The sequence below is a fragment of the Phocoena sinus genome, chromosome 14 (assembly GCF_008692025.1).
Source record: "Phocoena sinus isolate mPhoSin1 chromosome 14, mPhoSin1.pri, whole genome shotgun sequence".
In the NCBI taxonomy this organism is placed as follows: Eukaryota; Metazoa; Chordata; class Mammalia; order Artiodactyla; family Phocoenidae; genus Phocoena; species Phocoena sinus.
The window spans coordinates 67512010-67529911 of record NC_045776.1 but is presented as its reverse complement, the minus strand read 5'-3'; the positions used below and the strand labels follow the sequence as shown (position 1 = coordinate 67529911).

Sequence of the window (17902 nt, the reverse complement as noted above, 5' to 3'; positions counted from 1 at the left end):
TCCCACGGAAGGGAGAATTCAACTACTGAGGCACCAATGTGGAGTCCCTGAGACAGAAGATAGTCTCTGCCACACAAGGTTAAATGACATTTAAAATAAGCAGTCACCGCCCCCCCGCCTTCTGTAGCAGGAAACAAATTGCTTGTTCTTGAGAACTTTCCCATCAAGAATTTAATAGAAGCAGGTATACATATATCATTTTAATGTTTTTGTCAATGTTTCCAAACAATGTACTTTGAAATCAGATCACTTCTTATTCATTTTTATATAATTCTCCTGATGCTCTTCATCACACATTAGTGATCAGAAATAAGATGCAATTCCCCAATCCCTGCCTGCAAGACCTGAGTAGGGTCTTACTGTAAGTTGAAGGGAGTTTTGCCTTAAGTCATGGATTGTGCAAGAATGAACTGCTGTTGGGTTTGACTGATTGTATATGGGTTGTGGTGTGGTGTATCTGAAGGCTATTGAATGCAACTTACAATGCTTAATAAAAATCTTTATTCTTGTAGTATAAAAAAATAAGCAGTCACTGCATGGTTTCTGAAGAACCAAATTTTTATTTGTAAGAAAAAGTAAGAGGAGTTCTATACAGCCAGGGAAGAGTTTTCTAAAATGTAGAACTTTGCTTCTGGTTTCTCTTTTTTTTTTTTTTTTTTGGCGGTACGCGGGCCTCTCACTGTTGTGGCCTCTCCCGTTGCGGAGCACAGGCTCCAGACGCGCAGGTTCAGCGGCCGTGGCTCACGGGCCCAGCCGCTCTGCGGCATGTGGGATCTTCCTGGACCGGGGCACAAACCCATGTCCCCTGCATCGGCAGGCGGACTCTCAACTACTGCGCCACCAGGGAAACCCTGCTTCTGGTTTCTTAAACAAATATCTCAGATTTGGTCAGAGCACTGGAATAGAAAACACAGTGATGTTTTCTTCTTAAGCAAATTACCATCTGAAGATTTTTATTCAGATTGACCTTGTACAATAAAAGCCATGTTTTCTGTGTTTGTCAGGAATTGTTAGATTGCGAGGAATAGAACTCACTCAAGCTAACTTGAGCAAAAGAGATTTATTTATTGGAAGGACACTGGGAGTATATTGCAGAAGTCAATACCTGCGTCCCAAGAACCTGGGAAGGAAGTACCCATTCTTGCCATTTCTCTTTGGGGCCACATGGCCTCCCGTCTATGCCTCTCTCTCAGTATGGTGTCCATTCTTCTTCCTCTTTGTGGACCAACAGAATCAGCTCACTCATCCTCTCACGTGCTCCAAACGTGGCTGGTTGCCTTAATCCCTACTTGACTGAACCCTACAAGTCCAGTGCCTGTAATTCACTTACTGGAATCCAGTTCCACCTTCCTGGGAGAGAGGATCTGGTGGCCCCAGTGGGAGTCAGCTGTGGCCAGAGGATGGGTGGGGTTCTTTGGCCTGTCCCCACCCAGCAGCAGTTACAGTAGCAGGTAGCAGGTCCTCTGAGACAGTGGTTCTCAGAAAAGGGCTGTTGGCTGTGGAGGCCCCCATGGAGGTGTGTTTAGCACCTTCACAGTGAGGCCACAGTTATATCCAAATGTAATGGCTATTTAGGAAGCCTGCCTGGTTGCTTCCCAACAGTTCCTTGTGGTAGTAAAAGAACGATAGTTCTTGGATTAATCCGAAGAGAGAACCATCTTCCCTCAGCCACCTCTAAAACTTTTATCTCTGTCAGGAACTCTGAACATCTGAAGAGGTTGTTGGTAATTAACTGTCACATTTTAAAGCATCAAGTATGATAAACAAGGGGTCCATTTATATTCTAAGATGATTTTTAAAAATTGAATGTGTTGGAGCCTCTTTGGTAAGAAAAAAATGCATGACCAAGCAACAGGACTTTAAAGTGGTCTTGAAAGTAAAAAGGAATCTGAGGACAAATATCCTTTTTCAACTTGACTTTTCCTCCCTGCTTCTGGGAAGAGCTAAGGGTGGGACACAGTCTGGAAATCCACTCAGTTGACTAGTCATGCTTTTGAAGACGACAATGACGTGTCTTCTCTGGCGAGACTTCGAGCCACACTTTCCAGTGCGAGTCAGAGGCAGTGACAGCCCTCAGAGGCCAGCCTTGTGGGACACAGGGCGCTGAGGGACTGCGTGTTTGCAGATTCAGTCCTTATTCTCAGGAAGTCACTTTCGTTTAGCTCCCAGACTGTCCCCATGAGGAAAGGGGGGGGCAGGGACACCAAGAAAAATACCGTGGAGTGAGAATCTGCCACTCTAGAGCTGACCTCTGCTCTCCAGTTAGTTCCATCTTGTGTGTCCCCATGCAAGGCCCTTAACCTTGCTGAACTGCAGCTTCTCAGTCACCTAGGAAGCACATCACCTGTCCCACCTTCTTGAAAGGGACCTGAGTTTCATGTGAAAGGCTCGCATGGCAGTGCACTGTATCTAGCCAGATGTAAGAGGTTAATATTTTAATATCTAGAATCAAACCCAGTTTTCCAAGGTGGCTGCCTTTGACTTTATCTTTTAAGTCAATGCTATTTTACTCTTTTTTTTTTAAATTATTTATTTTTGGCTGCATTGGGTCTTCGTTGTTGCACACGGGCTTTCTCTAGTTGTGGCGAGCGGGGGCTATTCTTCGTTGCAGTGCGTGGGCTTTTCATTGTCGTGGCTTCTCTTGTTGCAGAGCATGGGCTCTAGGCACACCGGCTTCCGTAGTTGTGGTATGCAGGCTCAGTAGTTGTGGCTTGCGGGCTCCAGGGTGCAGGCTCAGTAGTTGTGGCACCGGGGCTTAGTTGCTCCACGGCATGTGGGATCTTCCCAGACCAGGGCTTGAACTCGTGTCCCCTGCATTGGCAGGCAGGTTCTTAACCACTGTGCCACCAGGGAAGTCCCATTTTACTCTTCTGTTAACCGAGCAGGTTATTCTTGTTGGTGTGGTAAATGATGAAAGCCTTGTTGTATATAATGATAACAAACACTGTTTATTCAGCACATACTATATTGCCAGGCCTTGTGGTGTTTACTTTGTTTACATTATCTAATTTTAATTCTCACAAGAACCCTTTGAGGCCCATATTTTCCTCATTCCACTGTGGACGAACCTCAACTTAGAAAGGCCATTGTGGAGGGGCCAGAGTTAAGCCTGAGGTCCTTCTGACTCGAAAGCCCACATTTGTGAATGCTGCAAAATGCTGGCTGCTTCTGGACAGGTGATGGTAGCACCAGTGCTCTTCAGAACGTTGCCAAGAACTGGGAAGTGAGCGAGCAAAAAACAACCCCGAGCTACAGTATGGACAGCCAAAAGTGGGAAGTGGTAAAGGCCTTCCCTCTTTCAGAAACTATTATTTTCCACACAGTTCTAATAAGCTCGATAGTTTTCTTATAAGCCTAAGAAGCAGAAAATTAAGAAGAGGATAAGCAAAGACCACAGGCACGAACAGTAGCAAGTAGATGCTAAGACTCCTTCCAGTTCTAATGTTCTGAGGGTTCAGCTGCCCCAACAGTAACCACGGAGACAGATTAACTATTAAAGTCAGACACAGGAACACACAAAAGCACACCAGTCTGGGACCATTTGGTGACGTACATCTGGTGACCTCAAGCCACCAGGAAAAACTTAAAGTACGTAAGTTAAACTAAGTTTTTTTAAAAAAAATAGCTAATGCATTTTAGAAAAGTTTCATCCAAAATGATAAAGATAGAATTTTAAGTTTTAAAGTTAACCTTTAATGGAGAACTTGGTTATCTGGAATGGTGTTTCCAGATAGTCAAAGAGGACAGAGAGGAGTCAAAACCAATGGGTACTGGCTGTAAGTGGACGTCGTGATGCAGATGAGCTCTGCCTTTCACTCTGCTCTGCTCTCTCGACTCCCTGCTGCCTAAGAGGTACCTCTCTCTCCCCATGAGTTCAGCTGGCAATGTGGGACACATTTGTTCACTCAGCACACAGTTTTAGAGCACCTGCTGTATGGCTAGGACCATGCCAGGCCCTGGGAATACAAGTGGACAGAAGGTACAGTCCTACCCTTAAGTTGTTCATGTTTAACTGGGGAGAGAGACACATAAACAAGTGTTTAGGATCAAGCTTAGCATAGGCTGCTGTAGGACTACACAGCAGGGGCGTATAACCTGTTTTGTGGGATGGGAGGTTGATGGGAGGCCCATGGGGCTTCCCAAGGGAAATGATGCTCAGGCTGCAATCTTAAGCAGGGAAGAGCATTCTAAGCAGAAGAAACAGACTTTTGTAAGAAAGTCCAGAGGCCATAGAGCAATGTGCAGGTGGGAAACTTGGAGATGCACTATGATTTATCTTGGCTTTCATATAGAATGTGAGCCGAGGGATAGAGAGAGGGGTTATGCTGATGGGGGTGGGGTAGGGGAACAGCACAGATCAGGCAGGACCTTGTGTACCATGTGAGAGAATTTGGACTTTATCCTGAAGGGCAGCATGGGAGCTTTGAGGGTTTTAGGCAGGGCTCCTGCATACCTCTGCATCTCCTGCTGCTTTTCCCTCTCTTTCACTGGTCATACTCACTACTTTGTGTTCCTGCGAAGGCCAAGGTTGTTCTTGCCTTAGGCCTTTGCCCTTGGCCTTCCTCTGCCTGGAATGTACTGTAAAGATTACTGTGCTTGCAGTGCACTAACTAGATTAGAATAGGGTGAGCCTAGGAGCAGGGAAATGGAATAGGAGACCAATGGAATAGTCTGAGTGGGAGAACGGTGGCCTAAACGGGGGAAATGGCAGGCTGGATAGAGACGTGGACAGGTGTCTGCAATATTTTAAGAGGTAGAATTGACAGTGTCTGGCAAGCGATTGACTTGGGTGTCAAGGATGATACCTAAGGCCATGGGTATTCAGAGGGGTGGAGCAGCAGCAGCATGGTGTGGTCTGATTTCCAGTGATCTACCTCCCGGTGCGCTTTGGGACCTCACTGCCCCACTGGAACATGAGCTGCCTGGATTTGCTCACCGAATTATTGTGAATAAAGCTTATAGGTTCCAGCTGCATCAATGCAAACTACGACCCTGTTTATGTCTAATCTTAACATTTATGATTATGTGCCTTGGGCTGTCTATAAATGAATACATAATATCATGCTTATTTGTGAACATAATGGAATAAATGAGAGAGAAATCAGAGTAAATGACCAAGACGATCACGATCAAGTAGCTTTTATTAAAAACCATTAAACGCGTGGCTCAGGTTTCCATATGTAAAGCCCCTTTAACAAACTTGGCTTATATGATATGCCTCCGACTAGATGCTTACTTAACTCACTGCATTTGTTTAAACTCTAAAATCCAGCCATTCCCAAGCTAGGCCCCCACTGAACACTGTGAACTCCTACTGCCTAGAGCTTTTCTGTTTGCATTTGCTTCTATAGAGATTTGGTTTGTTTCCGAAAGATGCATTTTAACATTTGTGTGGTGAGCCACATTTGTTATATTTGAACCATGTGTGATGCAAAGGAGAAGGGTAACCACTTGGCTTAGGGGGGAAGGATGACTCTTTGGGTTAACTTCCTGCCAATTTACAATGAGCTGGTTAGATGTAGATGGTGACAGAAATTAAAAAGTGTGTATGTGTACGTATATATATTATGCACACATATACCTATATACATATATATGTATATTTTTATATGCCAAAAACTAGTTTGGATATAAAGCTTACTAAACTGGACCATGCTGTTCTCCAGCCTTAAACATAAAGGAAAAGTGCTTCCTAAGAATCTATATGTCTCACTTTGGAATTGGATAATGTATAACTCTTGACTGACCTAGAAGTGCTTCTAGGACCAGGCCTCATTCATGTCTTATTATAGCTGTAATTATGTAAACTGTGAGGAGCCAAACAGAGAACGTAGGGAAAGGGCTTCATCTGATAGTGAAGTGATTCATAAATTAATAACACAGATGGAAAACTAAGGGGCAGAGAGGTTGATTTGTCCATGGCTCACAATAAATTCATTCCTTCATTCAATGAGCATATATTTAGTATGTGTTATATAGGTGTGTTAGTTGTCTATTGCTGTATGACAAATTACTCTAAAATTTAATGAATCAAAACAACACACATTTTTAAATGACTTTTTAAAAAATTATTTTTATTTATTTATTTATTTGGCTGCGTTGGGTCTTCGTTGCACGTGGGCTTTCTCTAGTTGCGGCGAGCGGGGGCTACTCTTCGTCGCGGCGCACGGGCTTCTCATTGTGGTGGCTTCTCTTGTTGCGGAGCACTGGCTCTAGGCGCACAGGCTTCAGTGGTTGCGGCTCGCAGGCTCAGTAGTTGTGGCTCGCGGGCTCTAGAGCACAGACTCAGTAGCTGTGGCGCGTGGGCGTAGTTGCTCCACGGCATGTGGGATCTTCCCGGACCAGGGCTCGAACCCATGTCCCCTGCATTGGCAGGCAGATTCTTAACCACTGCACCACCAGGAAAGCCCCAGCACACATTTATTATCTCACACTTTCTGTGGGCCAGGAAATCTGGGCATGGCTTAGCTGGGTCCTCTGCTTCAAGGTCTCTCATGTGTCTGCCAGGGCCGGGATCTCCTCTGAAGGTTCCTCTGGGGAAGGATCTACTTCAAGCATACATAGTTGTTCGTGGGATTCAGCCTTTGCAGAAACTGAAAGTCTCAGTTCCTTGCTGGCTGTTGGCTGAAGGCCATTCTCAGTTCCTTGCCATATGACATCTTGGGCATGATATGTTGCTTTATCAAAGTATATAAGCTGAGAGGGCGATAGAGAGAGTCTACTAGCAAGACTAAAGTCACAGTCTCTTGTAACCCAATCACAGAAGTGGCATCCCATCAACTTTGCCACGTTCTGTTGGACAAAAGCAAGTCACTCTTCCAGCCCACACTCAAGGGGAGGGGATCACACAAGGGCATGAACACCAGGAGGTAGGGATCATGGAGGGCCATCTTTGAAAGCTGTCTACCACAGTTGGTATATATATTTAGGTTTCCTTATTCTCAGTTGCAGCTTTTTCTACTAGACCAGACCATCTGATTGTGTGAAACACTAATATGTTCACTGTGGTAAACAGAATAATCTTCCCCAAAATGTCTATTTTGTAACCCCCAGAATCTTTAAATATGTTACCTTACATGGCACATGTGATCAAGTTAAGAATTTTGAGATGGGGAGGATTGTCCTGAATTACCCAGCTGGGCCAGTGTAACCACACAGGTCCTTGTAACATAGAGGCAGGAGGACTAGAGTCAGAGAAGGTGATGTGATGATAGAAGCAGAGGGGGGCAAGCAGAGGCTGGGATGGGGCAGCCACAAGCCAAGGAATAGGGGCAGCTTCTAGGAGACGGAAAAGGCAAGGAACAGGTTGTCCCCTCGAGCCTGTGAAGGAACACAGCTCTGCTGATGCCTTGATTTTAGCCCCAGAAGACCCATTTAGTACATCTGACCTCCAGAACTGTTAAGATAATGAATTTATGCTACTTTAAGCCACTAGATTTGTGGTCATTTATTCCAGTAGCAATAGGAAACTAATACATTCACCAAAGGACCTGGTTAAACCAACTTGCGGGGCTTTTTAAGAAACAAGGGGAGGCATAAGGCATAGGATGGTGGGCTTCCAAGGGCTTTTTTGCTGTCCAGTGACTCTGAAACGTCATTTACATATTGTAGCTTCTCTGTTTTTAGGAAGTTATTCCTAGGTCTCGTCAATACTAAATTCTATCAATATTGAACAGGTGAAAAATTTCTTAGGCTTAGTTATGTGGGCCTTACTCGTCAAAATAAAACAAAAACGTAGCAGCTAGCAGAGGACACTAAGGCTTCTTTTTTTTTTTTTGCGGTACACGGGCCTCTCACTGCTGTGGCCTCCCCCATTGCGGAGCACAGGCTCCGGACATGCAGGCTTAGCGGCCGTGGCTCATGGGCCCAGCCGCTCCACGGCATATGGGATCTTCCCAGACCGGGGCACGAACCCGTGTCCTCTGCATCGGCAGGCGGACTCTCAACCACTGCGCCACCAGGGAAGCCCAAGGTTTCCATTTTTAAAGCTTATTGCTTGTTATTCATTTGCACCTTAGGAGTGGAAATGTTGGCTGAGATGAGAGTACCTGACACAACACGCTTTTCCCTCTTGGTGTTCACAGCCAGATGTTGTAAAGTTGTTTTGTTTTTCATTTTTCTTCAGTGCCTGGAAACCTTGGCTGCTACAAGGATCATGGAAACCCACCTCCTCTAACTGGTGCCAGTAAAACGTCTAACAGACTTACCATACAAACTTGTATCAGTTTTTGTCGGAGTCAAAGGTTCAAGGTAATGGTTCTGTGGCTATGTATCTATAGAAAAAGATAAAAGTGTAAGTGCATTCTGCTAAGATACCTTTAAAACATATAAACTGTAAAAAACAACCTGTGAAGCTATATGACTGTATACTTTTCTGCCAAGGAGAAGTTGGAGGAAGAGTGAGGCTTGGGATTCAAGGGCGTGAGGCAGCACTCTGTCCAAAGACTGCGAGAAAAGGGGAGGAAAAGCACCAATATCTGCATCCCAGTTTGACTTCCAGCACAGTTACATGTGTCCTTGAGCCCCTGCATGTTATGAGCAGAGACATCTCTGGCTCCCTGGGGGATCTGGGAATAAGCCAAGGTAGTGGTTACTTCTTTGATACATTAGGGTGCCCTAGCCTGGGCACCAGTCCAAAATAGTTTCTTTCCTTCCTATCCATTCTTCTATCTGAAACTCATTCGTCGGCCATTAAGGTTCAGTAATGCTCTTGTTTATTATATCAAAGAAAAGTCTTTCCCTCCCTCCCTCCCTCCCTCCCTCCCTCCCTCCCTCCCTCCCTCCCTTCCTTCCTTCCTTCCTTCCTTCCTTCCTCCTTCCTTCCTTCTTCAGTCAAAAGATCATTAATCAGGCCCAAGCGAGGAAAATAGACTGGCAGGGTTCAGGGCCTCTGTGGGGCAGGTAGCTGAGCAAGGCAGTTAGCCCAACGTGATCAAGCGATTGGTTGCTTGCAAAAGATTGAGCATATAAGTAACTATATTGAGGATAATGGGAGCCAGGTTTCTCATTATTAGAGAAGAAAGCCAGGGAAAACTGGAATGAAGTCTATAGTGTTGGACAGGGATTGAAGTTATTAGTATAGTGCATGGTTTCTGATACATATATAGAGAGAAGTAAATTTAACTATAAAAGTGTGTGTGTATGTGTATGTATGTATATACATGTATATTTCCTAGGTCTGTCCACTGAAAAGGCCTGGGAACAGTGCCACACTGGTAGTAAAGGTCACATTTAGCACTCATATCTTGGTTTATAAATACTGTTCTCCATTAAAAAGAACTAGGGCTCCTTGGAGAAAATTGCTGATTCTAGAGAAATCACAAGATAAGGTTGTTGGGGTTTTTTTTCTGAGAAAGCACAAGATGATCCTGAAACATCTTGTACAAGAAAGTAAGGAATGTGAGGGACTTGTCAAAAGGACACAGGAACCCACTTGGAGGGACTCCCACTGGCTAAATCTAACATAATTTGAGCTTCAAAACAAATAATAAGAATAATAAATATACTCCATTAAATAAAATAAGAATCTGCAAATTCACGCTGATGTAAAAAAATAACTGAATACTACCAAATGTAAAATAGATAGCTAGTGGGAAGCAGCCACATAGCACAGGGAGATCAGCTTGGTGCTTTGTGACCACCTAGAGGGGTGGGATAGGGAGGGTGGGAAGGAGATGCAAGAGGGAGGAGATATGGGGATATATGTATAGCTGATTCACTTTGTTATAGAGCAGAAACTAACACACCATGGTAAAGCAATTATACTCCAATAAAGATGTTAAAAAAAAAAGTGAACAAATAAATGAGGAGAAGAAAAGCATTTCCTTACAGGAGAATGCCAACTAATAAATGTAGAAGAAATGATGGAATTAGAAAATTCACCATTTGGCCACCATCATAGTAATAATTGATTCAGAGAACAAATATCAAGGTATGTAAATATTCCACATCCTCATGGATGGTGAGTAAAAGTTTTACTAGTGAGTGAAAGTTGCGTGAGGAATAGGATATTTATATAGCTTCAGAGATCTCCCCACAAAATACTACCATAAAGGGAAAACAAGTAATTCTACAGTGAAGAAAACTGGCGTGCACTACCATATGCAGGTGATCAAAGTTAGTATCACCAGTGATGGGACCACTAGACATTGTGTCTCACCTGACCTGTCAAGAGCATAACATCACTTTGGTGATTGTCTGCCAAAAATGCGTAATATGAATATAAGCATGAAACACTAGGTAAATCTGAAACGAGGGACATTCTACAAAATAGCCTTTATTCTTCAGAAATGTTAAGGTCACAAAGGTCAAGGAAGGCCTGCAGCTATTCCAGATTGAAGGAGACTGAGGAGACCCGACAGCTAAGTATGTCTGTGATGCTGGATTGGATCCTTTTCTACAAAGGCAGTTGCCAACTTGAATGTGGGTCTCTAGGTGAGAGGGAAAGGGCAGTTCTTTGTATTATTCTTGCAGTTTTTCTATAGGTTTGGAATTATTTCAAAATGAAAATACAGCATAAGTATTTGAGAAAACACAACACCCATTAATGAGAAAAGTCATAAGCAAACTAGGAAGAGAAGGGAACTTCCTCAATTTGATTACGAGCATCTACCAAAAACGCTAAAGCTAAATTTATGTTCAGTGCTGAAAGGTTCAGTGCTTTACATGTACGATCAGGAACAAACAGTGAGGCCCACTGCCACTTCTTCTGATCAGCATTGTACTGGAGGTCCTTTCCAATAAAATAAGGAAAGAAAAGTAAACAAAAGGCATGTAGGTTGGAAAGGGAGAAGTAAAATTTTCTTTATTTATGGACAAGATGATCATGTATGTAGACATAAGGAATCTATGAAAAAGCTATTAGAACTAATAAGTAGATTTAGCAGGGTTGCAGTTTATAAGGTCATATACAAAAATTAGTTGCATTTCTATATACTAAAAGTGAACAATTAAATATAAATTTTCAATTTAAAAATTAATTTTAAAAATAATTTTTAATTAAAGTTTTATTTTAAAAATTAAAACAAAAATTTAAATGCCATTTACAGTAGCATAAATAACAGAAATAAGTTTAACAAAGGATATTGAAGACCTATACACTGAATACTACATGGCAAGGGAAAATTAAAGACGATCTAAATGAATGGAGACATAGACATTGTTCATAGATCAGGAGGCTCAGTATTGTTATAATGTCAGTTTTCCCCAAATTGATCAATAGATTCAATACAATCCTAATCAAAATCATACCAGATTTTTTAAATTGACAAGCTGATCCTAGAATTTATATGGAAAGGCAAAGAACTTAGAATAATCAAAATAATTTTTAAAGAGATCATCCTAGGAGGACTTGCCCTGCATGATCTCAAGACTTTCTGTAAAGCTGCAGTAATCAAGACAGTAGTATTGGCATACAAATAGTCACATAGATCATGAGTCAGATTTGGCATGTGGGCCAAATCCTACCACCCACATATTTCTGTAAAAAAAAAAAAAAAGTTTTATTGACACACAGCCACACCCATTCCTGTATATATTGTCCAAGCCTGCTTTCATGTTTAGTCATTGAGAAGAGACCGTGTGACCCACAAAGCTGAAAACATTTACTGTATGACTTTTTATAGAAGGAGTTTTCCAACCTTTGTTATAGATCAATGGAACTGGATAGAGAGTCCAGAAATGGACCTGCACTTAGATGGACAATTGATTTTCAACAGAGATGCCCAGGTAATTCAGTGGGAGAGAGGATAGTCTTTCAACAAATGGTTCTGGAGAACTGGAGCTCTTTATGAAAAACAGGAACCCCTGTCCTTACATCACATCATAACTTCAAATTATACTACTGAAAAAATAGCTATAGTACTGACATAAAGATGGATATATAAGCCAATGGAATAGAATTTAGAGTCCAGAGATAAACCCATACATTTATTTAAGGCCAATTGATTTTTTTTAAAGTTTTTTTTTATGTGGACCATTTTTTTAAAGTCTTTATTAAGTTTGTTACAATATTGCTTCTGTTTTATGTTTTGGTTTTTTGGCCCTGAGTCATGTGGGATCTTAGCTCCCCGAACAGGGATCGAACCCACATCCCCTGCATTGGAAGACAAAGTCTTAACCACTGGGCCACCAGGGAAGTCCCAAGGCTAATTGATATTTGACAAGGGTGCCATATCATTCAATGGGGAAAGAATAGTCTTTTCAACAAATAGTGCTGGGACAACTGGATATCCACATGGAAAAAGAATGAATTTGGACCCCTACCTCATATTATATATGAAAATTAATTAAAAATGGATCACAGGCCTACATGTAATAGCTAAAACTATAAAAGTTTAGAAAGAAGTATGGGTACAAATATACATGGCCTTGGATTAGGCAGTGGTTTTTTAGTTATGATACCAAAAGCACAAACAAACAAAGAAAAAATAGGTAAATTGGACTTCATCAAAATTTAAAACGTCTGTGTATCAGGGACACTATTAAGAAAGTGAAAAAGCAACTCACAGAATAGAGAAAATATTTGCAAAACATATATCTGAATAAAAATCTAATGCCCAGAATATATAAAGAACTCTTACAATGTGACAATAAAAAGACAAGCAACCCAACTAAAAAATGAGCAAACGATCTGTAGATTTTTTTAAAAATATTTATTTATTTATTTATTTATTTATTTTTGGCTGCATTGGGTCTTTGTTGCTGCGCATGGGCTTTCTCTAGTTGTGGCTAACGGGGGCTACTCTTTGTTGCCAGTGCACAGGCTTCTCATTGCGGTGGCTTCTCTTGTTGTGGAGCATGGGCTTTAGGCACGCGGGCTTCAGTAGTTGTGGCATGCAGGCTCAGTAGTTGTGGCTCTCAGGCTGTAGAGTGCAGGCTCAGTAGTTGTGGTGCATGGGCTTAGTTGCTCCACGGCATAGTTGTGGCTAGCGGGGGCTACTCTTCGTTGCGGTGCACAGCCTTCTTATTGTGGTGGCTTCTCGTGTTGTGGAGCATGGGCTCTAGGCACGCAGGCTTCAGTAGTTGTGGCACGCGGGCTCAGTAGTTGTGGCTCACAGGCTGTAGAGCACAGGCTCAGTAGTTGTGGCTCACGGGCTTAGTTGCTCCAGGCGTGTGGGATCTTCCCAGACCAAGGGTCAAGCCCTTGTCCCCTGCATTGGCAGGCGGATTCTTAACCCCTGTGCCACCAGGGAAGCCCTGATGAGCAAAGGATTTGAATAGACATTTCTCCATAGAAGATGTACAAATGGCCAGTAAGCACGTGAAAAGATGCTGAATATTACTAGTCTTTAGGGAAATGCAAATCAAAACCAATCAGATACCACTTCATATAATAAATAACCTAGGACAGCTGTAATTTTTTTTAAACGACAAAAGCAAGTGTTAGTGAGGTTGTAGAGAAATTACAACCCAGAAATCTCATTTCTAGGTATTTACCCTAGAGAAAGGAAAACTTATGTTCACACAAAAATCTACACAAATGTTTATAGCAGCTCTATTTTATAATTATGAAAAACTAAAAACAACCCAATGGATTAACAAACTGTGGTACATTCATACAACAGACTACTGCTCAGCAAATTATAAAATACATGCGTCAATTTGGATGAACCTCAGAGACATTATGCTGAGTGAAAGAAGCCACTCTCAAAACATAACATACTGTATGATTCCATGTACAGTATACAGTGTCTTAGTCCATTCTGGCTGCTGTTACAAAATGGTTGGCTTAAACCAAGCATTTTATTTCTCATGGTTCTAAAGGCTGAGAAATCCAAGATCAAGGCTTTGGCAGATTTGGTGTCTGGTGATGGCCCGTTTCCTGGTTCATAGATGGCCATCTTCTCACTGTGTCCTCGCATGGCAGAAGGGGCAAGGGGGTCTCTTTTATAAAGGCTCTAACCCCATTCATGAGAGCAAGCCCTCACTTCCCAGAGGTCTCACCACTAAGTACCATCACATTGGGAATTAGCTTTCAACATATAAATTTCGGGGGTCGGGGGGGACACGGGCATTCAGTCTATAGTGTATGACATACTCGAAAAGATAAAACTATAGTGTAGAAAACTAATTAGTGGTTGCCAGGGGTTCTAGAGGGAGAACTATCATATAAAGCGATAGCACAAGGAAGGTTCCTGGGGTGATGCACCTATTCTGTATCCTGATTGTAGTGGTGGGTGTACAAATCTATACATAGGTTAAAATTCATAGGACTGTGTACCATATAAATAGTCGTACTGTATGGTAATATAAAAAATAAAAATGTTAAATGGGGTCTAGAGTAAGTTTTCTGTGAGTACTAACTTTAAAGCATTTACCACCTGGCACATAGTAAACATTCAATAAAATGGTTAGCTGTTATTATTATTAATGTTTCAAGTTAATGAGATTCCCCCCTGCCTTTAACTTACTTAAATACAGTAGAAATGCAAACATTAATAAGGGATGCTTACTGAAGGGGAAGCACCGTGGTGGTGTGTAGTTACCAGTCTACATGTAATGAAGTGTGGTGAGGGTGGGATGAGGCAGAGGTCCCTGGGGAACATGGGCTGGGAAGACGAAGTGCTTGCTTGCTGGGGGCCAAACCTGCCAGGCTCCTTCAGGCCACCGACACCCCTGACTGACGCTTACCAAGTGCTGCTTCTCTGTCGTGGCAGTTTGCCGGGATGGAGTCAGGCTATGCTTGCTTCTGTGGAAACAGTCCTGATTACTGGAAGTACGGGGAGGCAGCCAGTACTGAGTGCAACAGCGTCTGCTTCGGGGATCACACCCAGCCCTGTGGGGGCGATGGCAGGATCATCGTCTTTGACAGTGAGTATGCCCTGTGCCTGGCACTGTCCAAGGCACGGGAACCCTGGGCCAGGGGAACCAGCCTGCCCCTGCTTCCTCCCTCCCCGTTATCCATTCATTCACTTGGCAATACTTATTAAGCACCTTCTGCAGGCCAGGCAGGCACTGACCAGACCCTGGGGATACAGCACTGAACCAGAAGACTCTAGAAGTGAGCACAGACGTTTAACAAGTAATTACTTACAGTTGTGCCCTGGCCTATTGTGAGATGCTCAGACAACCTAGAAAAGATAATAGGGACACTGATGTAATGGTTCAGTATCAGCTTTAAGATCCTCTTGTTTAATGTAATTTGCAAGCCCTTTTAGTGTTTTCTGAGGCATCTGAGATTTATATCTTACTGTGATAGAGCAGAGAAGAGATGCAAAGCTTCGAGTTGTCTTTCCAGGCCTGGTACTGAGTGTGCCCTGACCCACCCGTCTCCTCCCTGACCCGCCACTCCGTGAGATGCTGGCCAGGGCAGAGCATCTAAACGGGGTATGGCCTGGGACCTTGACCTCTTCAACTGCTGGCCCACTTGATCCCCCGTAATCCACCCACATCTACGCGGTGGTAATGAGACTTCGCAAGCGCCCTCGTACCAGTGCAGCGCCAGATTTTAAGATGGCAGGAAGGAGATAGTCACAGATGAGGCAGACGAAGGGAAAGGCTTGAGCTTACTGAGATACACTGTAGAGTCTACAGTGTTGTTAGTCCCCAGGCTAGATTAGATGCTGACATCTTGACTAGGCTGAGTGGCTCAGTTTTAAGCCAGAATGTCATGTGGTACGTCAGTGTCCTGGGGCTGCTGCCATAGCAAATTATCACCAACTGGGTGGCTTCAAACAACAGAAATTTCTTCTCTCATAGTTTGGGAGCCTAGAAGTCCAAAATCAAGGTGTTGTCAGGGCCATGTTCCCTTTGAAGGCTCCAGGGAAGAATCTTCCTTTGCCTCTTCCTACTATCCGGTCATTGCTGGCAGTCTTCGGCATTCCTTGACTTGTAGCTGCATCACTCCGGTCTCTGTCTTCTTTACGTGACTGACTTCCCTCTGTGCCTCCTTACAAGGACACTAGTCATTGGATTAGGTCTACCCTAATCTAGTACAGCCTCAGTTAACTTGATAACATGTGTAAAGACCCTGTTTTCAAATAAGGTCACCAACACAGACACCAGGCATTAGGAGTTAAACATATCTTTTTGGAGGACATGATTCAGCCACTACGTATGGTGTCTGTAAAACCCAGCCTGAGTTTATAACTGATTCTTTCACAGGTTACAGCTTAGACACTGTCAAAAATGTGTTTTTTTGTGTGTGGGGGCACAGTGGGAGGATTGGCGAGCAGAACTCACGTGGTTAATTTTTGGTCTTTTTAGTTGTGTGCCCACTGGAGACTGCCAGTGGCTTCCTATACATCCTGTTTTGCTCAGTGTTAGTACCTCTGTTAAAGGCTGCACCTCAGCTAATGTTTAAGGGAGAATAGTTGGCAAATAATATGTGTTGCACGTCCATTTAGCCTTTCATCTCCAGAGTTCATTGTTATAAAATCCTCTGCCTCAACACCCCAACCCAGGAGAGTATGTTGGCTGACCTTACAGAGTGCCTGGTATACTCTTAAGTAAAAAAAATAAGGAGAAAAATACTGAGTCCCTAGTATGTAAGGCTTTATAAGAATTGTCACGTTGGGCCCTCCTGGCAGCCATCTGAGGAAGGCATTATTATCCCTCTCATTTTACGGAAGAGAGTCCTAGGTTGTGGAGAGGAAGAGAGTCCTAGGTTGTGGAGGGGATAAATAACTTGCCAGGACTCACACCACCAGCAAGCCGTGGGCATAGACAGTAAACAGAAGCAGGGTGTGTGGGTTCACTACCTGTTTTTCTACTTTAAACAGAATATAGTGTTAATTTTTTTAAATGAAAAATAAGTGTTGGTGAGAATATGGAGAAATTGAAACCCTGTACGTTGTTGGTATAAATGTTAATGGCTCAGCTCCTTTGAAGCAGTCTGGCAGTTCCTCAAAACGTGAAACAGAGTCATCTTATGACCCAGTAATTCCACTCCTAAGAATATACCCGAGAGAGCTGAAAACATATGTTCACACAAAAGCTTGCACATGAATGTTCATAGCAGCATTATTCGTAACAGCCAAAAAGTAGCAAGACCCCAGATGTCCATCAACTGACAAATGGATGAACAAAATGTGGTGTGTCCATACAATGGAATATTATTTAGCCCCAAAAAGAAATGAATTACCCCTGCCACAACATGAGGAACCTTGAAAACATGATGCTCAGTGAAAGAAACCAGATGCACGGGGCGCATATTTAATGATTCCATTGATAAGAAATGTCCAGAATAGGCAAATCCATACAGACAAAAAACAGATTAATGGTTGCCAAGGGCTGGGGAAAGGGGAGGAATGAGAAATGATTGCTTAGGAGGTATGGGTTTTCTTTTTGGGGTAATGAAAATATCCTGGAATTGGATAGTAGCAGTGGATGCACAACATTGTGACAGAACTAAATACCACTGAACTGTACTCTTTTAAATGGTTAAAATGGTGAATTTCATATCAATAAAAATAAGTATAGTTTTTATATGATACTCTTTCATTCACTTAGCACATTTTTATTGGGTATCTTCAGTGTGGCAGATAAATTATGTTTTATTTGCACAGTGCCTCTACTGGAGCGTCAAATGGAAATAATTTGGTTTAAAGTCAGTCATCTTTGTACCAAGTATCATCTTTGGTACTAGAAATATATCTAGGAGTTAGCACTGGGCCTCACACAAAAGTGCCCTAAGACAAATTAATTATGATGAAAATAATTGCTCTCTATTGAGTGCTTGCTTTATGCTAGACTTGATGCTGGGGCACTTGTTTATTTTGTTATTTAATCCTTGCAACAGCCCAGTTGATAAGGAAGCTGTGGATCAAAAGATTAAATAATTTGTCCAAGCTAATAAGTGCCAGAGTCAGGATTCAAACTCAGGTTTGCCACAGTTTTTTATTTTTCTATTTTCAGCAGCTAAAAATCCCTTTTATTAACAATAACAAAATAGATCATAATA

General features: G+C 42.6%; 1 protein-coding gene and 1 long non-coding RNA gene across 3 annotated transcripts in view; one reads left to right on the top strand and one right to left on the bottom strand.

Moving 5' to 3' along the window:
• The window catches only part of KREMEN1 (kringle containing transmembrane protein 1), a 63742-nt gene that overhangs the window by 32291 nt on the left and 13549 nt on the right, over positions 1–17902 (top strand). For both annotated transcript variants that reach the window (XM_032603212.1, XM_032603211.1), the window contains exons 4-5: positions 8126–8250; positions 14658–14811. In XM_032603212.1, coding sequence (XP_032459103.1) covers positions 8126–8250; positions 14658–14811 — 279 coding nt within the window. The remainder of the gene's footprint in view (positions 1–8125; positions 8251–14657; positions 14812–17902) is intronic.
• On the bottom strand, positions 343–16601 carry LOC116739099. The gene is made up of 3 exons (XR_004345459.1): positions 16567–16601; positions 14961–14966; positions 343–477 (listed from the first exon to the last, which is right to left on the bottom strand). It is a non-coding gene; the product is annotated as an uncharacterized LOC116739099 (long non-coding RNA).